Below are 20,035 nucleotides of genomic sequence, written 5' to 3'. Positions count from 1 at the left end.
AGGGGGAGCCGGGGCTGGCACGGCCTCATCCCGCGGGCCTGAGTCCGCCGGCGGCCAGGGGCGGCCGGAGCGGCCGGAGCTGGGCATGAGCGGGCCCGGCCGCGCTGCCCTGATGAGGTGATCTCAAACCCGGGCTGATCCCGGGCCCTTCTGTCCCCTGTGGGCTTCGTGTGTTATATCCCGTCCTTCACGTGACTCCGGCCAGAACGCAAATGGTAAAACTCCTTCACTGCCCCGCGGGCTGATAGCACTGGTTTGTCCCTGGAAGACCGACCAAGGGAGTTGTTTAATTCAGCGCTGTAGCCGACGCTTGCTGACTGCCACATAAAAGCTGGACTGGTTATATTTATCAGCTGGCTCATTTCGGGCCAAACATATGGCTTTGACGCTTCTGTTTTTTATAGTATCCTATTTTAAGCCCCTTAGCAAGACCATTTAGACCATTCATTGTCACAGGGCTGATCGCAAGATGACACATAAAGACATCCACAATTTACAGGTGATGTACGGGTCTTGCAATGGCAGCAGAAGAGGCTGTGTGTTCTGGGGACTGTGCATTATTCAAGTACTTAGTATTTTAACGAGAAATGTGAAAGTACTGCATGTCCTCAAGATTTTTAATCAAAAATTCATTGTAAAAATCTTTCCCACAATGATAAAAAGATGACAGATAAAATCAGCTTCAATCAGCATTCAAGGATGAAGATGTGTTGTATCAGTCCTTTCACTGAAAAAGATGCACATACCATAATATATAAACTTTATTTATACTTGCAAATTCTTGGGTAGAGTAAGTGTTACTTGGTGTGCAAGTCACATTTCTGAAATATTGACTTTAACTGCTCGTTGTTATTGATACTTTCCTTATATTTAAATTTACATTTCTTATACTGCTGCAAGTCTGCTGAACTGTGTTGAAGTGATGGAGTCGAGTTGAACTGAAGGGGGTGTTCTCCAGACAGATGCTGGCAATCCTGAATTTCAGTGGATTGAATGGAAAGCTTGAAAAGCAGTGTCAGGTCTTACAAACTGCAGGGGGCTCAATCTTACTAGACCTAAGCATAATAAAGGGTGGAAAGTCATACCTAAGGCAGACTGTGTGTTGCAGGAAGCAGTTTCATGTTAAATTGACGTTTCAAATGAGGACATTCAGTGCAGTTTCCAGAGTTTCAGTGTGTGCTTTATGGGTAAGGCTCAAGTAAGTGTTAGAAGCACTTCATGTTCTCAGTGACTTCAACATACAGAGGTGATGTTCAAAAACATGAAGAGCATGAAGGATTTTAAGTATATACAGATATGTAAGAAAAGCGTTTTTATAATTGATAAATGTAGGTCAAGGCCAGCCCTCAGCTATTGTTAATATTTGGCATTGCTTTGTAGTCAGGGATCTAATGCAACTTTGAGGAGTGTTTTATTGTTGCAGATACTAAGCTTGCTCACTATTAGAGATACTGTAAAGCACATGACACCTTTGTCACCTCTTGTAATGACATGTTTTCTTGAAACCTGAGTTTAATTCAAGATTTTGGGTTAGCAGTACTTGTTCATGTGTATCAGCTGGTTCTTGACCACTCAGTTTCAGTTGCTACTCTGGATACCTGTTAGCATTTTAAGTAGTATAAAAGAGCAAAACTAGTAAAAAGTAGCTCTTACAGCTACTTATGGACTCAGCTTTACAGTTTGTATGTTACAGATCTGAGTTTCCATAACTTACAGTTCCTACTGTGAAGCATGGTGTTGTGTGCTGTATTTGATTCTTTAGGTTCATTTTGTGCTTTTACTGAAGTGTCTCTTAAATTAGCCTTAATTATTTGACTTACTTGTAGGAACTTGCTTAGCCAGAATTAAAAGTTTCAAAACAACATATATTAATTTTGTGCTTTGTCCAGTGGGTTATCGACCTCTGAGAGCTATGGTTGGAGTGCCCTGGCATTGTTGCAGGATTAAACTGGTCTTTCAAGTTTATTTTCATTAATGAAGTCTAAGCTGAACAGTAATTGTCTCAAAAGCAGCTCTGAGATAGAATGACAGTGTAAATTACGAGATGGAGGGTAGCTTTGTTAAAATTCCCTTTGTAAGTAAAGTACTGCTGGATACTGTCACACCGTAACTTTGATTATCTTCAGTTGCATCATGGTGCTTTCTCTAGAAAGGAACTTGCTCATCTTCTGCCAGCTCATAATTTACTGAGCCCTGAATATGAGCTGTTGTGATCCTTAAATTAAAACCACTCTGCTGCTTTCAATCTAAACCTTTTGCCATGTTTAACTTCAAATTTGAGATTCCATAACTTGTAAGCTATGTGTCATGTCTGAGTCCCTGGACCAGGCTCCTACTTTAATAGTTTCTGCCATTATTTCTTTAGGATTGGAGTGCTTTCCAAAGTACTTCATGGGAAGTACTGACTCTACCCCACAGCCTTTAAGAATAGGCTGTACTTGACCTCCCTTATCTTTTAAACCTGTTTGCTTCCCATTCTGTGTTCATTTCTCCTGCTGTTCTGCAGTGCAGAGTACATTCAGAGTAGGGTCTGTGTGTATGTGGGTTGCTGTCTCAATGTTTCCAGTGGGTGGTTTGCTGTGTTTCGTGCGAGGCAGAATGTGTGGGGTATCAGAGGTGGGAGTTGCTGAGAGCTCCTGTTAATAACAGCAGCTGCTTATGGATGATTAAATGGGGCACTGGTTTCAGCAGCAAGGCTGATTTAAAAAGTGACCCTTCAACTGAACTGCAGCAGCTTTTGATGTAACTTCTTTAAACTGAAGTGCTAAACCACTCATGAGTTAAAAACAACAGATGAACAGCTTTGCTGTGTGAAGTTTTTTTCCTTCCTCCACCTGAGAGCAGGACTTTCTCTTTCAGTCACATTCATGGTATGTTTTACACCTTGTTAAATGTCCTTGGTAGGTAGCCAAGGCCTTGTACCCACAAGCCTCCTGGTGGGCATTCCTTGTCCTTGATGAATTGAGGATGGTTAAAACTGGATGTGTGCATTCATACACAGTCATGTCTATGAAGTGCTCAGTCATGCCTGGATGGATGGAGAGACCTTTCTAATATTCTGAAATTCCCATGTAAATTTACTGGTCTACATTTGTTTGCCAGTTATGTCATTGAATGACTGGCACTGAGTTGCCAATGTTTTTGATCTGGCCAAGTAAATCAAACCATCAATGCACTTTGGGTAGAATTGATTAAATTCTGAATGTTTCCTGTATTAAGTATAAAACATGCATCTTCTGGTGTGCAACTCTTTTTGCTAACTGGGATTTTACTTTCAGAATTTCTTGAGGTTGGCAAAAAGCAGCCTGCCCTTGATGTTCTCTATGATGTTATGAAAAGTAAAAAACACCGAACATGGCAGAAAATCCACGAGCCAATTATGCTGAAGTACTTGGAACTCTGCGTGGATCTGCGCAAGAGTCACCTGGCAAAAGAAGGACTGTACCAGTACAAGAATATTTGCCAGCAGGTATGGCTTTTGATTTTTGATTGTACTTATTATTTATAGCCGGTACCTGTCAACTGATATAATCTAAAAGTAACTGATTTCTCAGAAATTAGGATTAATATGCCTTTTAGATGTTCTTGGGTTTGTAGCAGTTACATTTTAAAAGATTTGTTGCCTATTGTGAGTGGAAACATTTTCCCATTTTTTTTTGCCTTTGGTGTAGGTTAACATCAAATCTTTGGAGGATGTTGTTCGAGCCTATTTAAAATTAGCTGAAGAAAAAACAGAAGCAGCTAAGGAAGAATCCCAGCAGATGGTACTGGACATAGAAGACTTGGATAACATTCAGACTCCAGAAAGGTGTGCAGCCTGTCTTTCAAATGTAGCAATTCACAGAAAGTATCCTTATTTTCATTCACAAAGCTGAGATATAAATGTGGTAGACTTGAAATGGAATACTAGTGGTGTTCTAGAGGTTTTAAAGGTAGGGATGAAAGCAGGAATTTTACATTGAATAAAATCCTAAGTCTGAGTAAAGAAAACAGGCAGTAAGGAATAGAAAATCTAGGTGTAGTGGGAGTGGTTCTGGGAGTTAGGTCACCACTTTCCAGTGTCTGCTCAGATCTGCCTCTGTAGAGGTATTGGAGAGTTTAGTATGGTAAACTGCTCATTACTGGTTGATTTAGAAATGCTGTTAGTTATATCAAACCAATTTAGTTCCTGTATGTGATAGCCACTGTTTCTTCTGTACATTATGCATGTAGAAACAAAAGAAATGTTACTTTATACTTGCTTGGTTAAGTGATAATAGAAGAAATGCCATGAAAAGTACATTCAAGAGAGAATTAATAGGATGAGTAATGAGAACTTAGAATGGTGATTAGAAATTATAAAAAAATTAGAAGAAATTACTGAATATTTGTCTTGTGTAGGAATAGTGTTGTAGTAGTCAAATAATACTCATAAGGACCTGGAGTAGAAGGCTCTATTTACATGTTAACAACTAAATTCTCTAGTCTAGAAGTTGGTTGTAAAAAAGAAAAGGTGACAGACGTGTCTTCAATAAGGGGGCAGTGCCATTCATGTTATTTCCAGTGCCTGAAATTGTTACAGAGGAATCCACTAATAGTTAAACAGTGAAGATTGACTGACCTCTCTTTTCCTTGTTCTCCTTTCTATAACAGAGGACTAGAGAATGAATCTTTTCCATCACACTTCTCATCTAAACAAGAACAAGCACAATTTCCTTAGTGTTTTTTAGGTCCCGTTTTCTAGACTTCTCATGCTTTCTTACTGGATTCACCTCTTGATCTGTTAGAGAAGGCAGTGGTGATGTGTCATGTTTAATAGTGTATGTAGCACCCAAGGATGCAAATTAGAACTGGAAGTGGTGTAGCAGGAAAGAGTTGTAAGAGTTGAGACTTTCTATTAAAAACAGTTCAAAAAGAATTTTAAAAATGAAGCCTTAGGGAAGATGGTTTTTGTAAGTTTAATATGTTGAGTGGATTGTTCAGCAGAAAAGGAATCTTTTGGGACATAGCACTGAATTGGTCTCAGTGTCTCGGGAATGCTTTCACCTGTCTTATATTCCTGTGATGAGGCAATGAAGTTCTACATGCAAGATGATCATCTCTTACTTCTGATGTATTTAAGCATCTTTTTCATGTCAGAATTTGTAAAGGATTTGAAATGTTAATGTGAGTATTCTGGTTTCTGACGTGTGCAGATCATAACACAGTGCTTGTGTCACATGTCAACACGAAGTGAACTCTGGCAGCAGTGCTGGTGTCTAAAAGGGAAGTGTCAGCAAGTACTAAAGTGTCTGCATTGACACTGATACTTGACTCTAACAGAGGTACAGGACACAGCTCCCTGCTAGGAAAGGGAAGGTGAAAATCCTGGAGTTAGTTTCCTTGGAAGGATACAAACTGCTGATGTCTTACCTCTGGAGCTTGGAGATGTCAGCTGTATATGCAGTGGCCAAAGTTTGAAATGTAAAAATTTGAAATAATTATCTACATCCCTTAAAGGAAAAGGGAAACTGGTCTGAGGGACCAGTTTGAAAATAAGCAATAGACCATTCAGCAGCAATTAGCTGTTCAGATTTGTCTAGTTTTGTCTTAGAACCTGGTTAGAAAAATTTATGAGAATTGTAGGGAATAAACCACTTCTCTTTTTTCTCTTTCTTTATCCTGCTGCCCTGACTAAAGCGTTCTTTTGAGTGCTGTAAGTGGAGAAGACACTCAGGATCGTACTGACCGCCTGCTTTTGACACCCTGGGTTAAATTTTTGTGGGAATCCTACAGACAGTGTTTGGATCTTCTCCGAAATAATTCTCGAGTAGAACGGCTGTACCATGACATTGCACAGCAAGGTAGGTGCAAAAGATGGAAACTTGAACTATAATGATGTGGTGTGTGTCCCCTTTAGGGGAGGGGAGCATCCAAGATTTGTAGATGCTTGTGGTCAAAAGGATCAACAAGAATCAGAGGGTCCTCAAAAGCTTAAAAAGTTTTAGTAGAAAATGACACACTTGGCATGAAAATCAGTGTGTTAGTCCCTGACCTCCCAGTATAAGCACATGGCAGTGGGTTTTGGATAAAGGGATAGCATTGAAGGAGAGAGGGTTGAATCAAAGAGAAGCTTAGAGAGAAAGAATGGGAGGAAAAAAGAGAAATCACCAGTCCAGTGATCTCCAGTGTGGATCCAGCTGATGGGGGTGACCAGGGTCCTGGGGGTGTACACACACCTGGGCTTGACCATTTTATAGATAAGTTTCTCACTTGGTATGCAAATCAGTTCTCCTGCTCTGTCTGTTCTTCTGGACCTTTCTGGAAATGGGTTGGAGGGCTTCCAGGGTTTTGGGTGGTCTTGATTCCCCTCTACAATCCATCCCCTCTTCTTGACCTCTTTCTTGCACTTATATTGTGCTTATTTCCAGAAGCAGAACAAGGACTGGTTTTTGAGAACTATGGGATTAATGACAGGGTTTTTGTCTATCATTTCCAGACATTTGAAAGCCTCATTTGACTTTACCATATTTAGATGCCTTGGAAATTTTTCCCCCACATTTTACAAAGCCAAAACCTGAATTCGTGCCATTCACAGGATTTTGTGAGCTCTTAGTTCAAACTAAAAGCTGGAATCACTGCATAAATTAGAACATTTTTAAAGAGACTTAAAGTACTCCCTTTGCTCTTTAAGCTTAATTATGTAGAAACATCTTCACCTTTTGGGGTCAAGATGAAAATGCTCTGCATTGTCACTTACTCATTATGTGTGACAGACAGATTGTATCATGTTTGGGATGTCTTTTGACTGCAAATGAAGATTCTCTAAGTGTACTGATTTACATATTTGAATCCCATTGAGAACTACCATGAAGTCACCATTAGTGAACATTTTTAATTGACATTATTCCTTTCTGCAGCTTTCAAGTTCTGCCTGCAGTACACACGGAAAGCGGAGTTCCGCAAGCTCTGCGATAACCTGCGGATGCACCTGGGGCAGATCCAGCGGCACCACAACCAAAGCACAGCCATCAACCTCAACAACCCTGACAGCCAGTCCATGCACCTGGAGACCAGGCTGGTGCAGCTGGACAGTGCTATCAGCATGGAGCTGTGGCAGGTATGCAGCAGGGCTCCCCATCACGCTTGGTCTCCTGCCTTCCCAAGATCTGCTCTATGCTGTTCATGTCCCATGGGACATGCAGCAAGGTGAAGAAAAAGGATAAGAGCTAAAGAGTAAAGTTTTAGTATCTAGGATATTGAATGCTTAGTCTGGTGTTCCTGCATAGCACTTCAAGCTTTGCTGGTAGAACTTTCAGAGATTTTTTGTTTGGTTGTTTTTTTCCCTTCTTGATTTGTAGTTTGAAAATCTGAATGAAACAAGTTTTCAGAAGTGCCATATTTTAAGCAGATAGTTAATGGAGTATGTCCAAATAATTTATTAGGAAAGAAGTATTTAATTTCATGTAGCTGAAAAAACTGAAGATCACAGCTTTCAGCAGTATTAAATATTATATAGTCTTACAACCTTTAATAAATTTGTATTTTCTTTTTTTGGGGTGTTACAAAAAACTTACTAACAGTATGTATTTGGTTGTTTTGGGGTTTTTTAGGAAGCTTTCAAAGCAGTGGAAGATATTCATGGACTATTTGCACTGTCTAAGAAGCCCCCCAAACCACAGCTGATGGCAAATTACTATCACAAAGTTTCAACTGTCTTCTGGAAATCAGGAAATGCTCTTTTTCACGCATCCACCCTTCACCGACTTTATCACTTATCAAGAGAAATGCGAAAGAATCTCACACAAGAGGAGATGCAGAGGTGGGGAAAGATACTTGCTGTGATCTTAGAATCTGTTTTTAACCCCCTAGGTTCAAAAATAAACTAAATTGTACCCCAAAAGAAGCAGATGACATGTATGGCTATGAGCAGCTCTGTCTAAATTGGCCAGTACTAATTGCCTCAAAAGAAATCTAGAGCAAGGAGGATGTTTTACAAAGCTGCAGTGTAAGTATTTTAAACATTAGCATCACCTTAGTTAAGTTTCCTTCTCTTTACTCCTGAGAAGATATGCAAGTCAATAAATAAATATCTGGGAGTTTGGGTTTTTTTTTCTGAATGGTGGTATCTTCTTCACAAGATTTAACAATTTCCTCTCGTGGTGTAGTTGCTGTCCCCTGTTATTTTGGGTGTTTTTACTCAGTTTTGCCTCACGGATGCTCCTCGTTCCTCTCTTGAACTGGCACATACATGAGCAGGAATTAGTAAGTGCTGTCTAGCAGTTCATCTCTTGCGTTTTTGCTTCATCACCAGGATGTCCACTCGAGTCCTTTTGGCCACCCTGTCCATTCCAATAACTCCAGAGAGAACTGATATTGCTCGTCTCCTGGATATGGATGGAATCATTGTGGAGAAACAGCGGCGCCTGGCCACCCTGCTGGGGCTCCAGGCCCCCCCTACACGGGCCAGCCTCATCAATGACATGGTGAGTACTGGGGTTCAGGTGAGCAGCTTCCTGACACAGCCCTGTTCCCCTAGAGCACTGTGCTTAGCAATTAGGTTTTAAGCAATGGGTATTTTCAGAGAACATTTGAATTTCTTTCAGTTGTTTGCACTCACATCTAAAATTTAGGTTCAAAGCTCATTTTACAATCTTAATTAATTCTTCTTGCTGCAGCTGTCCAGTCTACCTCAAACCCACAATTTTAGGCTTCAGAAATGTAATCATGAGCAGAGATGTGTGGTTTTAGTTTGGGTGTAGGTCTGTGTTTGTGTAGTAGGTTTCTGTCATAGAAATGGCTGATAATGGTACTCAAGTCTGTTTAGCTTGTTTGGTTTTGTCTACTTTTCCATTTTTAACTACATTTAAGTGATGTAGTATAGAATTACTGTCACTGCAGTTAATGTAATGAAAAATACATAGTCTCCTGTAATAAAAACCACATTTGTTGCCTCTTTAACTTGTTGAATGTGAAATTCTTAAAGCATTAACTATTGGTTAATACTGTATCAACGTTGAGATCTTTGGATTTTTTTTGTTGACTGTAGGTCAGGTTCAATGTAGTGCAATATGTAGTGCCAGAAGTGAAAGAACTTTACAATTGGCTTGAAGTAGACTTTCACCCGCTCAAGTTGAGTGCCCGTGTCAGCAAGGTAAGTTTTTTGTAGCTTTGTGTGTGTAGTAATTGGTCTTGACTAATAGTCTGTTATTTCCATATTGATTTGTGGTAAATATCAACTAGCTTTTTCTATTGCCAGATTTTTCAATAGTAACCTTGATTCGGTGAAGTTCCATTGCCATGACATGTGCGTGACATCTGATAGAGTAAGCCAGGTTATTGAAATAGAATGAAAATTCACTCAGGTCTTTTGGGTGCTATTCAGAGGGCTCCATGAAGGTGCAGAGTTTTGGGAACGTATCAGAAGGTTTTGTTAGTGGAGATGATACTGAGTTAATTTTGTTTAAAGGTGCAAAATAAGAAGACTGCACACGTGGGCATATGCTGGCAAGTGGGTTGTGTGTTAAGTGGAAAGATAAACCAATGACTGGTTTTACTATTAAAAGGTAGAGTGTTAGAATAATGTGAAAGCTGTTGATTAGGTTAGTGTAAATTCTGCAGTTGATGAAGCACATAATGTTCTTTTTCTCTGATAGTGGGAACAAAGATATTTGAGGTGCTAAAAAGAGTTTGAAGGTAAATTAGCAGTGTGGTAAATGTTGCCAATACTGTCAGTCGCCTTCATACAAAAACTGTCAGCTCTCCTTTGTAACTGTAAGTGTTCTGATCAAAGGATGCACTTAGTAAAGCAGTATCTGGACAGAAGTGCTCTTGTTTTAAGAGCTGTAAACCAGAAATGTTACTTTAATGGTGAAGTTTGTACAGGTCAATGCAGATAGAGTAACTTTTCAGACTTTTGATAGGTTCTGAACTGGGTGAAGGACCAAGCTGAAAAGGAACCTGAACTGCAGCTGTACATTCCTCACCTGCAAAACAACACCATCCTTCGCCTTCTGCAGCAGGTATGAATAAAGATAATGTATGTTCCTAAGTTAGAGTATGCTTTGGAGGAAGATTAAGGTGGAAACTTTAATGCTGAAATAATTTTTCCTTCTATCAAGTAGAAAACTGTTTGATTTTCAAATACATATTTCTAAGATACAACCTATATCTTCAGTTTGCATCATTTAAATACAGCTATAGTAGCTATACTTGATAGTGGGGTACAGTGGTGTAGTCTCTTGTCTAGATTTTCTCTATTATGTACCAAGTTTCTTAAAACTTTGGAGTAAGGTTGGGGAGAGGAGTATTTAATTTTGGTTTTTGGTTTCTCTTTTTTTTTTTTTTCTTTTAATTTGTATCTAAGTTTTTTATAAAATGCACATTTCATTGACCTGCTTTCGTTACCAGTGATGAGCAGTGTTATTTCTGGTGTGCTAAAGAAATAGTTGAAGGCTAATTAGCAGCATAGCTGGATGTAGTTACTGCTGCCAGTCTCCTTCATACAAAGCAGCTATTCAGGAATGGGGTTTAATCTGAATACAGTACAGAAATAAAATCCTCAAACAGTATTTGCATATATATATATATGTGTGTGTGTGTGTATATATATACAAATATATAGTATTTGAGTATATATATACGCATTAGTACGTGTATATTCATTTGTTGACAATTTAGCAAGTTAACTTCAAGGCCTATACAACAACTTCTGATTTCTTTTTATTGAGGAAAAATACCTAAAGTTTCTGTTCACATTCAGGTGGCCCAGATTTATCAAAGCATTGAGTTTGCTCGTCTGTGTACCCTGGTTCCTTTTGTGGATGCTTTCCAGCTGGAGCGTTGTATCGTGGATGCAGCCAGGCATTGTGACTTACAGGTGAATGCTGTAGAAAGACTTGGTGTGAAGTGATATCTGGGCTCATGGAAGAGGCAAGAGTGATTTGTATATCAGTGCTCATTTCATTGAATCACTGAAAATTCGGCCTCTTCCACTACCTTTGTTGTTGTTGTTGGAGTTTGTATTTCATCTGAACCATAGAAATAAAAAAGATCTTCATTGACTGTGCTATTTTTCTCCTACTAATTTGGCATTTCTCATGGAGTGGTATAGCAAAACTCTTTTTCAAGTAATTTCTGCTTAGAGCCCCTGTTGACTCATGGTGGCCATAGGCAAAGCAACAGAGAAAATGGTTCAATAAAAATACAATCCTTTTTCTTCCTTTTTTTCTGTTTTTGCAAAGGTTCGCCTTGATCACACAACCAGGACACTGAGTTTTGGTTCAGATTTGAATTACTGTACTAGAGAGGATGCTCCACTGGGCCCTCAGCTGCAGAGCATGCCTTCTGAGCAGATCAGAAACCAGCTGACTGCCATGTCCTCAGCTCTGGCTAAGGCTCTTGCAGTTATTAAGCCTCCTCACTTAATGGTAAGTCATTTAAAGTCTTACAAGAATGTTGAGAAAGCTGATATTTTAATGAACGTGTTTTCTCAGATTAGATGTATGTTTTACATTCTTTTTTTTTCAGCTTAGTGTGGTAGTCACTTTTCTTTTTAAGAAGTCATTCTTAAAAGCACTCAACTAGTTAGTTTCTGGGCATAACTAAAATACAGCAAAATGTACACAAGAGGCCTGAGTTTCAAGTTTCCAGTCTTGCAAATACCAGGTTTAGGATATAATAAATAGTGACTGTCCCATAAACGAGCCTACAGAAATAGAATTTGATTAAAATTTTGCATGCATTTTTGAAAATCCAAGAGCCTGCTTCATTTATTCTTCCTGGAGAAACTGCTGTTGTGAAAAAGCTGGAATGTAGCTTTATAGAATAAAACATCCTGCAGCTCAGGAGCTGACTTGTCTCTTTTCCTCCTCTCTGGGGCTCTTGGCTTCAAGGTCAGACTCACATTTCAGGTTTTGCAGAGCTCTGTAGCAGCAAGGTGTAAATCAGTCTCAGGTTTCCAGCATGCTTTGGTTGTGGCAAGTTAAACCTTCACTTTTTTACTGTATCAGCAGTAATTTTTTCATTTGTTTTAGGTTTATGAAGGATTTCATAGCTAAGATGTCAGATATTTGTTCCATAGAGAAAAAGGGCTGATAGCAACATGTCCATGTTAGATTCTCTACAGGTTGAAATACTAAGTAATATTATTAAAATCTAAATGCAGAAAGTAGAACTGACATCTGATGCTCACTTCCTTATGTTAGCTTGAACATATATTAGCAGTTTTATTTCTGTGTAGGTTTTCTCTTAAAAAGATTTGATTAGTGATTGGTATTAGATTGTCAATTTGAAAGAAAAAATGTGCTTTAAGTATACATCCATGGATAGAAATGGCAGTGAGTCTTGCACTTGACATATTAATCCAGTTAGTAATTGTGTAAGACATAAATCCTCCTCATTTAACTCATTAGTGGTCATTACACTTGTAAAATTGGAGAACAGTATCAAAGTTAATATCAATCTGTGTGGTTAGAGAAGCTACAGAGCAAGTTGATACCCTTTTTTCCTTTACTGTACAGGTAAAAACTTTCCACTTTCGTCAAGTGTTTAAAAGCTTTTAATTTGTCACATTTCTAATAATTCACAAAATCGTTAAATTTGTCTAAAGCTTTTTATTTTTGTGTTTCTGGCACCTCCATTTAGCATTTAGTGTGTGCAGATCTGCAGCAAAGTACAGATGTTTCAGTGTTTTTGCTGAATGCCCTAGAAGTGACAGGTTGCTAAAAATATCCCTGCGGGTGCTCACATTTCAGGGGTAGCATGGCTGGGGGAGTGTGGGGAGCTGATTTGGGCTGCAGTGTTTGGCTGGACTCCTGGAAATGAGCCTGAGCTGGCACAGTGACACCTCCTCGTGTGTACAGCATCAATGTCCACAAAGAGCTGTGGGGGTGCTCTGGGAAATGCTAAAGAACAGTTTATGTTTCTAGTGTCTAGAAGCCTAGTGTTTTTTATAAGGTAATGAAAATGGTTTTAAATACAATGTTTAAATTGACTTATTTTTTAATCATCTCACAGATAGTGTTTTGTGTCAGGATACTTTTTTCTTCTATTAGTGTTTGGAAAATAACAAAACTTTAAAAGAATGAAGCAGCTCTGGTAAAATACAGTACATATGTGGTGATATGCTTGCAAACACATACAGATACAAACTAGATAGGCCCATTGTAGTTAAAAGATTTCAATATCAGTAACATCTGGGTGTACAATATTTTTGTACCCAAACCATGTTGAAGAATACTGTCTTTTACAGACAACTTTCTCCATGTGCACATGATTTTGGGCAGTTGGTACTGCCTTGGATGCCACTTGGATATGTGACTAGATTAGCAACTTCAGCTGTATTTACATTTAGTTGGCAAATTTGGAGAATAGAATTAACTGCATTTTCCTTGATTTACTTACTGCCTTTTTAAGAGGGACTGTTTACATCATTGTCTTATTCTTAAATTAAATCCAGCAAGAGAAGGAAGAACAACATCAGCTGGCAGTCACCGCCTTCCTGAAAAACTCCAGGAAGGAGCATCAGCGCATCCTTGCGCGCCGTCAGACCATAGAGGAGAGAAAGGAGCGCCTGGAAAGTTTGAACATCCAGCGTGAAAAGGAGGAGCTGGAACAACGGGAAGCAGAATTGCAAAAAGTCCGGAAAGCCGAGGAAGAGAGGCTGCGCCAGGAGGCAAAGGAGAGGGAGAAGGAGCGGATCCTGCAGGAGCATGAGCAGATCAAAAAGAAAACTGTTCGGGAGCGCTTGGAGCAGATTAAGAAGACTGAACTGGGAGCCAAAGCGTTTAAAGATATTGATATTGAGGTAGGGGATTTATTTGTTGCAGTGGGAAGTTATTTTGTTATGCTTTCAGTGTTTCATTGCTGGGTTACCTGAATTTTGGGGATTTGTACTGCAACTGCTCTTACAAACAGTCTCTTTTAAAAATGAGACAATGTAAGTAAACTTTAGTTCTGGGTTTGGATGAGACCTTTTTTACCTGGGGAAATAAAGACTGCCTTTTGTGGGAGTTTTTTCTCCTTTTTATATTGATAACTTTACTTGGTTGTAGGATCTTGAAGAATTGGATCCTGACTTTATTATGGCTAAACAAGTGGAACAGCTGGAAAAAGAAAAGAAGGAGCTCCAGGAGCGACTGAAGAATCAGGAGAAAAAGGTACAAAATAGGAAGGGTAAAAATGTCCATACAATTTTTTAGTGACTGTAATCTGTGTTGATACATGTATGTGCATACACACATATATAATACTGGTGTTAAAATTGTTACTATCTGAAATTGAAGAAAGGTGAATGTGTTATATACCAATTGGGTCTCTGGTTTCTGTGCAAAAATCTGTTCTAATTAATGGAGTTGATTTGAAAAAGGACACTTAAGCTGGATGTGAACTGAGTCTTAGTTGGGAAGTCTTATAATTAAAGAATGTTTGGAATGCATTAAATGTTCAAAGAAGGAGGGACTAATATGGAGAATCAAAATTAATTAATGGTGTTAGTGTTCCTCACTGAAAGAGAGGAAACTCCACTGCTGGAGTCCTCCTAGATGGCAGAAAAGGGTCTGTCTGAAAGGGTAGCTATAAAAGTGTGAGAAATGTGTCATATTAAATAGAAACACATGGCCTGGGCAAGATGAAACTCATCCAGGACTTCCTGCTGCATTCAGGAATGAAACAGAGGTTCTATGGTACAGTTGGTGACAGGTGGATTGAAAAAAAAGGGCAAGTAGGAAATGGCAGGTTAGTTAGAAAGGTTCCAGTGAGGATCTTTGACACTGCAGGCATGTAAAGCTGTTGCTTATACTGGACAGAGGAGCAGAAAACACATTAACAGTACAATTAGTAGTCACCTGAGTGAATATAATCTACCTGGAAAAGTCAGCATAGCTCCTATGAAAGGAATGTTTGCAAAGGCTTCCTCTTAGAGTTGTCTAAAGCTGTCAAAGCAAACATATGACTAAGATAGAGCTGATGGGCGTAGCTAAGCTGGATTTCAAAAAAAAAGCTTTTTACAAAGTTCTTCTCAAAAAACCCTAACTTAGTAGTGTGACAAAAGAAAGTCTTTGAATTATGTTCTGGTTAGATTTATTTTAAAACTTTATATAGGGAAAGCAGGGAAAAGAATCCCTCAGTCTTTGGCTTTGCATGCTAAATGATGGGCTTCAAACTTAACATTCTTTGCCAGCAGTGAGAACTTGATTCTTTTGCATTTTGAGCACTGTCTGCAGTTCTGGTCTCTTTATGTCTAAAAAGATGCAGCTGAGCTGGAAGTTTGACAGGAGGCCAACAAGAATTATCAATGATGCAGATTGGCTTCTGTGGGAGAAATGTCTTTTGTATAATAGTACCCCTCTGTCTGACAAATTTCTAGAGAGAGGATGTGGTGCCAGTCTGTAAGAGTGTACCTGTTGTAAGAGCTGATGATGGGAGCAGTTGTCCTTGCTCTGCCTGCAAGGGGTAATGGAGTGAGAAGCATCAAATGAAGCCAGCAGGAGCCATGTTCAGAGCTGTTTGTAGGTAGAAATTGGATCTTCATGCTGTGAGCCACAGACACACAGGAGTTCTTTCCAAAGTACATTGTTGTATATAAAAAGCTTTGGGTTCAGAAGGACAAGAGAGGAGATCTACTAATGTTCAAAATATAAAAATACTTCCAACACAGAAAATGCTGGGATCTGAAAATGGATGATGCTGAGAGAGAATGGTGATGTGCCTGTCTCCATTCCTGCATCCTTGCCTGGCAGTGCACTTAGTTGCCAGTGGTAGAGGCAGGTTCTTGGTTAGGTTGACCTTGGATGCTCCAGTGTGTTTGTTGCTATTTCACCATAATATATCAGATGTATTGGAGAAGTCTCCAGGAATCAGGGGTTTATGTGTGTGTTAAAAATTTGTTATCTTCACCCAGATTGACTACTTCGAAAGAGCAAAGCGCTTGGAAGAAATTCCTTTAATAAAGACTGCCTATGAGGAGCAAAGAGTGCGTGATATGGAGCTGTGGGAGCAACAGGAAGAAGAAAGGGTAAGAATTTTTTGTTCAGTTGATAAAGTGCATTAGCAATGCATAAAAAATAGTGGGGTTTGCACTTTGTTTTTGTTTTTTTTCTCCCAGCTCTTTCCAAAAAAGAAAAAAAAGATTGAAATGTTAGCTTTGTGATTTCACTGTTTTAGTGGACAGCAGTTTCTTCTGTCTTTGCTCTGAAAGGGGAGAAGAAAATTTCTCCTTCTAATGGCTGGTGTAGATTGAATGTGAATGTATAGTAAAATCATACTTCGTATATTTTCTGTTTTCAGATCACCACCCTGCAGCTGGAGCGTGAGAAAGCCCTTGAGCACAAGAGCAGACTCTCCAGGATGTTGGAGGATAGAGATTTATTTGAAGCCAGGCTCAAAGCATCACGAAGAACAGTTTATGAGGTACATGAGATTTGGCTTTGCTAACAAAGTACACTCCTAAAGTGAGGAACTAAAACTGACCCAGGGATTCTTCAGGAAACTAGAAACAAATTAGTATTTGAAATGGTTCAGAACTGTGGAATTGCTCATTTTCTGCTTTGACTCTTAAATTTCTAATACTTGTCCCAAGGTAGTATCACTTAAAATTTTTGACAGTTTCTGGAGTAGCTTAAATGGAAAATGTAAGAGGGGTAAATTGTTTATTTCAGTACAGCTATTAGTAAGGGATCACTGGGTGTCATATAGGCAGGCAGCTGTATCTGCCTGTTTATAGCTTTGAGTATTTGGCTATGTTACAGTAAAAGCTGGCTTCACCAAAAAGAAAGCAGAAGAGCTTTTATGTTATATAATATAAATTAGTAACTGCATATGATGCTTTGCAATAACAGGGATAATTTTGGGTAATATGTTTTAGGTACAGATAACTTAATATTTAGGCAATTCCTTTTCTGAAAAAGCAGATGAAGGACTAATACTGTGCATGATATTTGATTGTCTTACTTCTATGTGGGAGGGCATTGTCTAACACAGAATTAATTGCAGAAGAGACTGAAATGGTGAACAAGTCATATTTCAGTGGAGCAAAATTAATGCGCTGCAGTTTGTTGATGTTTCTGTGTAGCTTTATTTAGCAGTTTATGTTAAATGCCCAGCTCTCAGAGATTACAGCTGTGGTGTTCTGAGGTGTATTGTTGGTATTTCAGGATAAACTCAAGCAGTTCCAGGAGCGGTTGGCAGAGGAGAGGCGGAACCGTCTGGAGGAGCGCAAGAAGCAGCGCAAAGAGGAGAGGCGCATCACTTACTACAGGGAGAAGGAGGAGGAGGAGCAAAGGCTACGGGAAGAGCAGCTGCTTAAAGGTGTGATTGAGAATGTCACTATTTCATCCTTTTCATCCTCAAGCCTCTCCATTTTGTAACAGAGCTAATGTCTGGTTTTTCTGTTTGATGAGTTTGGAGGAAGTCTTTACAACTTGCAGTTGTTGTACCTTCCTTGCTTACCTGTGCAGCATAGACAGGAAGGTAAAGCTTTGTAGCTGCTAGACATGACTGAAGGAGGAGATAAAATAAAGGAGGCTAATGAAAAAACGAGTCTTTGATTTTAGCCTATAGTTGGAGTCCTGGCCATTTGTTTGTGCATGTCTTAAAGAGAAAAGAAAGGCAACACTGGTGTCAGATCAAGAACTCCCAAAATTGTAAGTGACTCACACACCTTTCTTTGTGAATTGTTTTGTCTGATAGCCCTAATAGCCTGTTTCAGGGCTTTAGAGGAGAAGAGGTGGTTGGCAAACTGCAGGATGAATTTCTGCCCTGTTTGTCAATTGGAAGATGAAGCTTTTATGTGTCAGAGTTCATCATAATGCAGTATTTAAAAAAACAATACTGAAGCAGTCATGAATATTAAATTTCTGACACTGTTAGCTGATTTTTTTGTTTGACCTTTTCTAAGGAAGGGATCCTCTACCATATTTGAGGTAATTACTGATACTTTAGTCAGTATAGTTATGGTCTGTACATTGAATTAGCATACAGGTATTGGAACTTTTTCTTTCTTGCTAGCTGTTCAAGATGTCTCATTAATGGATGTCTCAGGGGCCTTTTCCTATTGCTTTTGAGTTAGAAGACTTGCAGAAAACAGCTTCTGTGGTTAGCTAAATACATCATATAAAATGCTTATATTTTTAAATGTTTATTTTTTATTGAATCCAAGGGGAGAGACTGTACTGTGTAACCCTTCTGTGGATACAGCAAAGTAATGGAATTTGTGTTGGTAATTAGTTCTCTGTGTTTCCAACGGCGCAGAGCGTGAGGAGAAGGAGCGCATCGAGCGCGAGAAACGCGAGCAGGAGCAGCGGGAGTACCAGGAGAGAGTCAAAAAACTGGAGGAACTGGAGAAGAAAAAACGTCAAAGAGAAATGGAGATAGAGGAAAGAGAACGCCGCCGGGAAGAGGAAAGGAGAGGTCTGGATGACCCATTTTCAAGGAAGGTGGGTAATACCTGCAGGTTTCTTTCTGACTACTCCTTCTTCTGTAGATTATTTGAAAGAAGGTGGTAGCATTACAGAGTCATAGTTTTTTTTGTTTATTTATTTATTAAGTTATAATGTGAGCAGCTAATTTGATAGTTAAATTACTGTCATTTAGTTTCAGCTCACTGTCAGGATGTGGAATCTCTAATTTAGCAATGAAATAAAGAAACTACTTGGAAACTAAGATCTTCAAGTCATTTATAAACTAAATTAATAAAGACTAACTAAATATTGGACAACATTTTCTTTAATACAAAAAGAAGGAAAACTGTTGGAAGCAAGTGCAGTGACTCATGCAAAAGTCAGAAATTTAAGTCGATATTGAAGGAAAATCCCTCACAGATTAAACATAAAAGCATAGTTTTGTATTATATAAGAAATATGTAATAACATAAAACCAAGAGGTATGTGCAACTTCCTGTTTACAAATAAAACTTGGATTGGGAGAATTCACTATCCCAATCCAAAAGGAAACAAAACAAGTTACTTGGAAATGTTTAGTGGTTTAAAAGAATGTAACATCAGCCTTCTACACTCCCACTTTTTCAGAACTTACCATTCAAGAGAACTAGTTTTAAGTTTCATCCCCCACAGCCTTTCTCTTTGTTTAGTGCATATTTCATTGAGTAACACCATGAAGGTAAGATATCAGCTTGTATAAATTGTTTTGATAGTCTGTCAAGTAAATAATCATGATGGGTATTTTTCACATAAGAGGTCTCCTATCTGTGGACACTTGATGATATGGAAAAGCTGGCTCAGGTTCTGAGAGAGAGATAGCTTTACCACTCCAGAAATTCCATTTGCAGTTTTGGGATTCTTTGCTCACCATTGTTATTTGGGGTAATTTCAAAAGAATTTAAGGAGACAGAGTAGGGGATATGCAAGATCTTGGTTAAGCCATATTGACACATAAAAAGACTTTTCAAAGAGGGGTTTAAGACTGAAATACCCTTCCTAGAAAGAGGTTGTGTGATTATGTGAAATCAGGTATTTTGGATGGTTTAGCTAACTAGTTTCATGTGGTGGAATTAAGGCGTAAAAATCTGTTTAAATGTTTTTTTTGGCAATGGAGAGAGACATTTTATTTTTAAAAAATACAGATTATTACTCTGCCCTGCAACCTGTTTTAACTAGTACCTCACCTCTTCTGTGCACTGAGGTATTAGGAACAAAATAGTCCTTGCCACAGAGAGATTTCAGTGTATTCAGTTACATTTCCTGATGAGATCAGAAAGCACAAAAGCAAATAATTACTTAAGTTTATTCCTGTTGTTGTCATAAGCCCCCAGGAAAAGGGAAACTGTTAGAACATCTCTTTTGCATCAACAGGTAGTGGCTGTGGCTGACTGTAGCTGTTGTTCAATTGTTCATACACTTCTTGTAAACTCTTTTGTGTATTTGCATATATCCTACCCTACTGGTAAAGTATGTGGCACAAGGGGAACCATGCTTTTGTTTGAGCTGCAGCAGAAACAATAAAGTCAGTTAAAACCATACTTGAGTTACTCAAACTCCTGATAGTTCAGTGTTCTGCAGTGTGACAAATGAGTTTATAATGACATAATATGCTCAAAGGGTAATTATATGTTGAAAATCTT

The 20,035-nt window shown here is 38.8% G+C and overlaps 1 protein-coding gene and 1 non-coding gene across 2 annotated transcripts in view; both read left to right on the top strand.

Moving 5' to 3' along the window:
- EIF3A (eukaryotic translation initiation factor 3 subunit A) overlaps positions 1-20,035 on the top strand; it is a 28,370-nt gene that overhangs the window by 340 nt on the left and 7,995 nt on the right. The window contains exons 2-17 of the mRNA XM_015633577.3: positions 3,279-3,469; positions 3,672-3,808; positions 5,659-5,822; positions 6,879-7,078; positions 7,572-7,780; positions 8,273-8,444; positions 9,008-9,112; positions 9,882-9,980; positions 10,721-10,837; positions 11,202-11,387; positions 13,418-13,765; positions 14,013-14,117; positions 15,860-15,973; positions 16,246-16,368; positions 17,112-17,265; positions 18,208-18,392. Coding sequence (XP_015489063.1) covers positions 3,279-3,469; positions 3,672-3,808; positions 5,659-5,822; positions 6,879-7,078; positions 7,572-7,780; positions 8,273-8,444; positions 9,008-9,112; positions 9,882-9,980; positions 10,721-10,837; positions 11,202-11,387; positions 13,418-13,765; positions 14,013-14,117; positions 15,860-15,973; positions 16,246-16,368; positions 17,112-17,265; positions 18,208-18,392 — 2,609 coding nt within the window. The remainder of the gene's footprint in view (positions 1-3,278; positions 3,470-3,671; positions 3,809-5,658; positions 5,823-6,878; positions 7,079-7,571; positions 7,781-8,272; positions 8,445-9,007; positions 9,113-9,881; positions 9,981-10,720; positions 10,838-11,201; positions 11,388-13,417; positions 13,766-14,012; positions 14,118-15,859; positions 15,974-16,245; positions 16,369-17,111; positions 17,266-18,207; positions 18,393-20,035) is intronic.
- On the top strand, positions 10,336-10,468 carry LOC117244686. The gene has a single exon (XR_004498199.1). It is a non-coding gene; the product is annotated as a small nucleolar RNA SNORA19 (small nucleolar RNA).

This window comes from Parus major, chromosome 6, assembly GCF_001522545.3.
Source record: "Parus major isolate Abel chromosome 6, Parus_major1.1, whole genome shotgun sequence".
Lineage (NCBI taxonomy): Eukaryota > Metazoa > Chordata > Aves > Passeriformes > Paridae > Parus > Parus major.
Note: the sequence above shows the minus strand (reverse complement) of the source record. Positions and strands in the feature narration are given on the sequence as shown.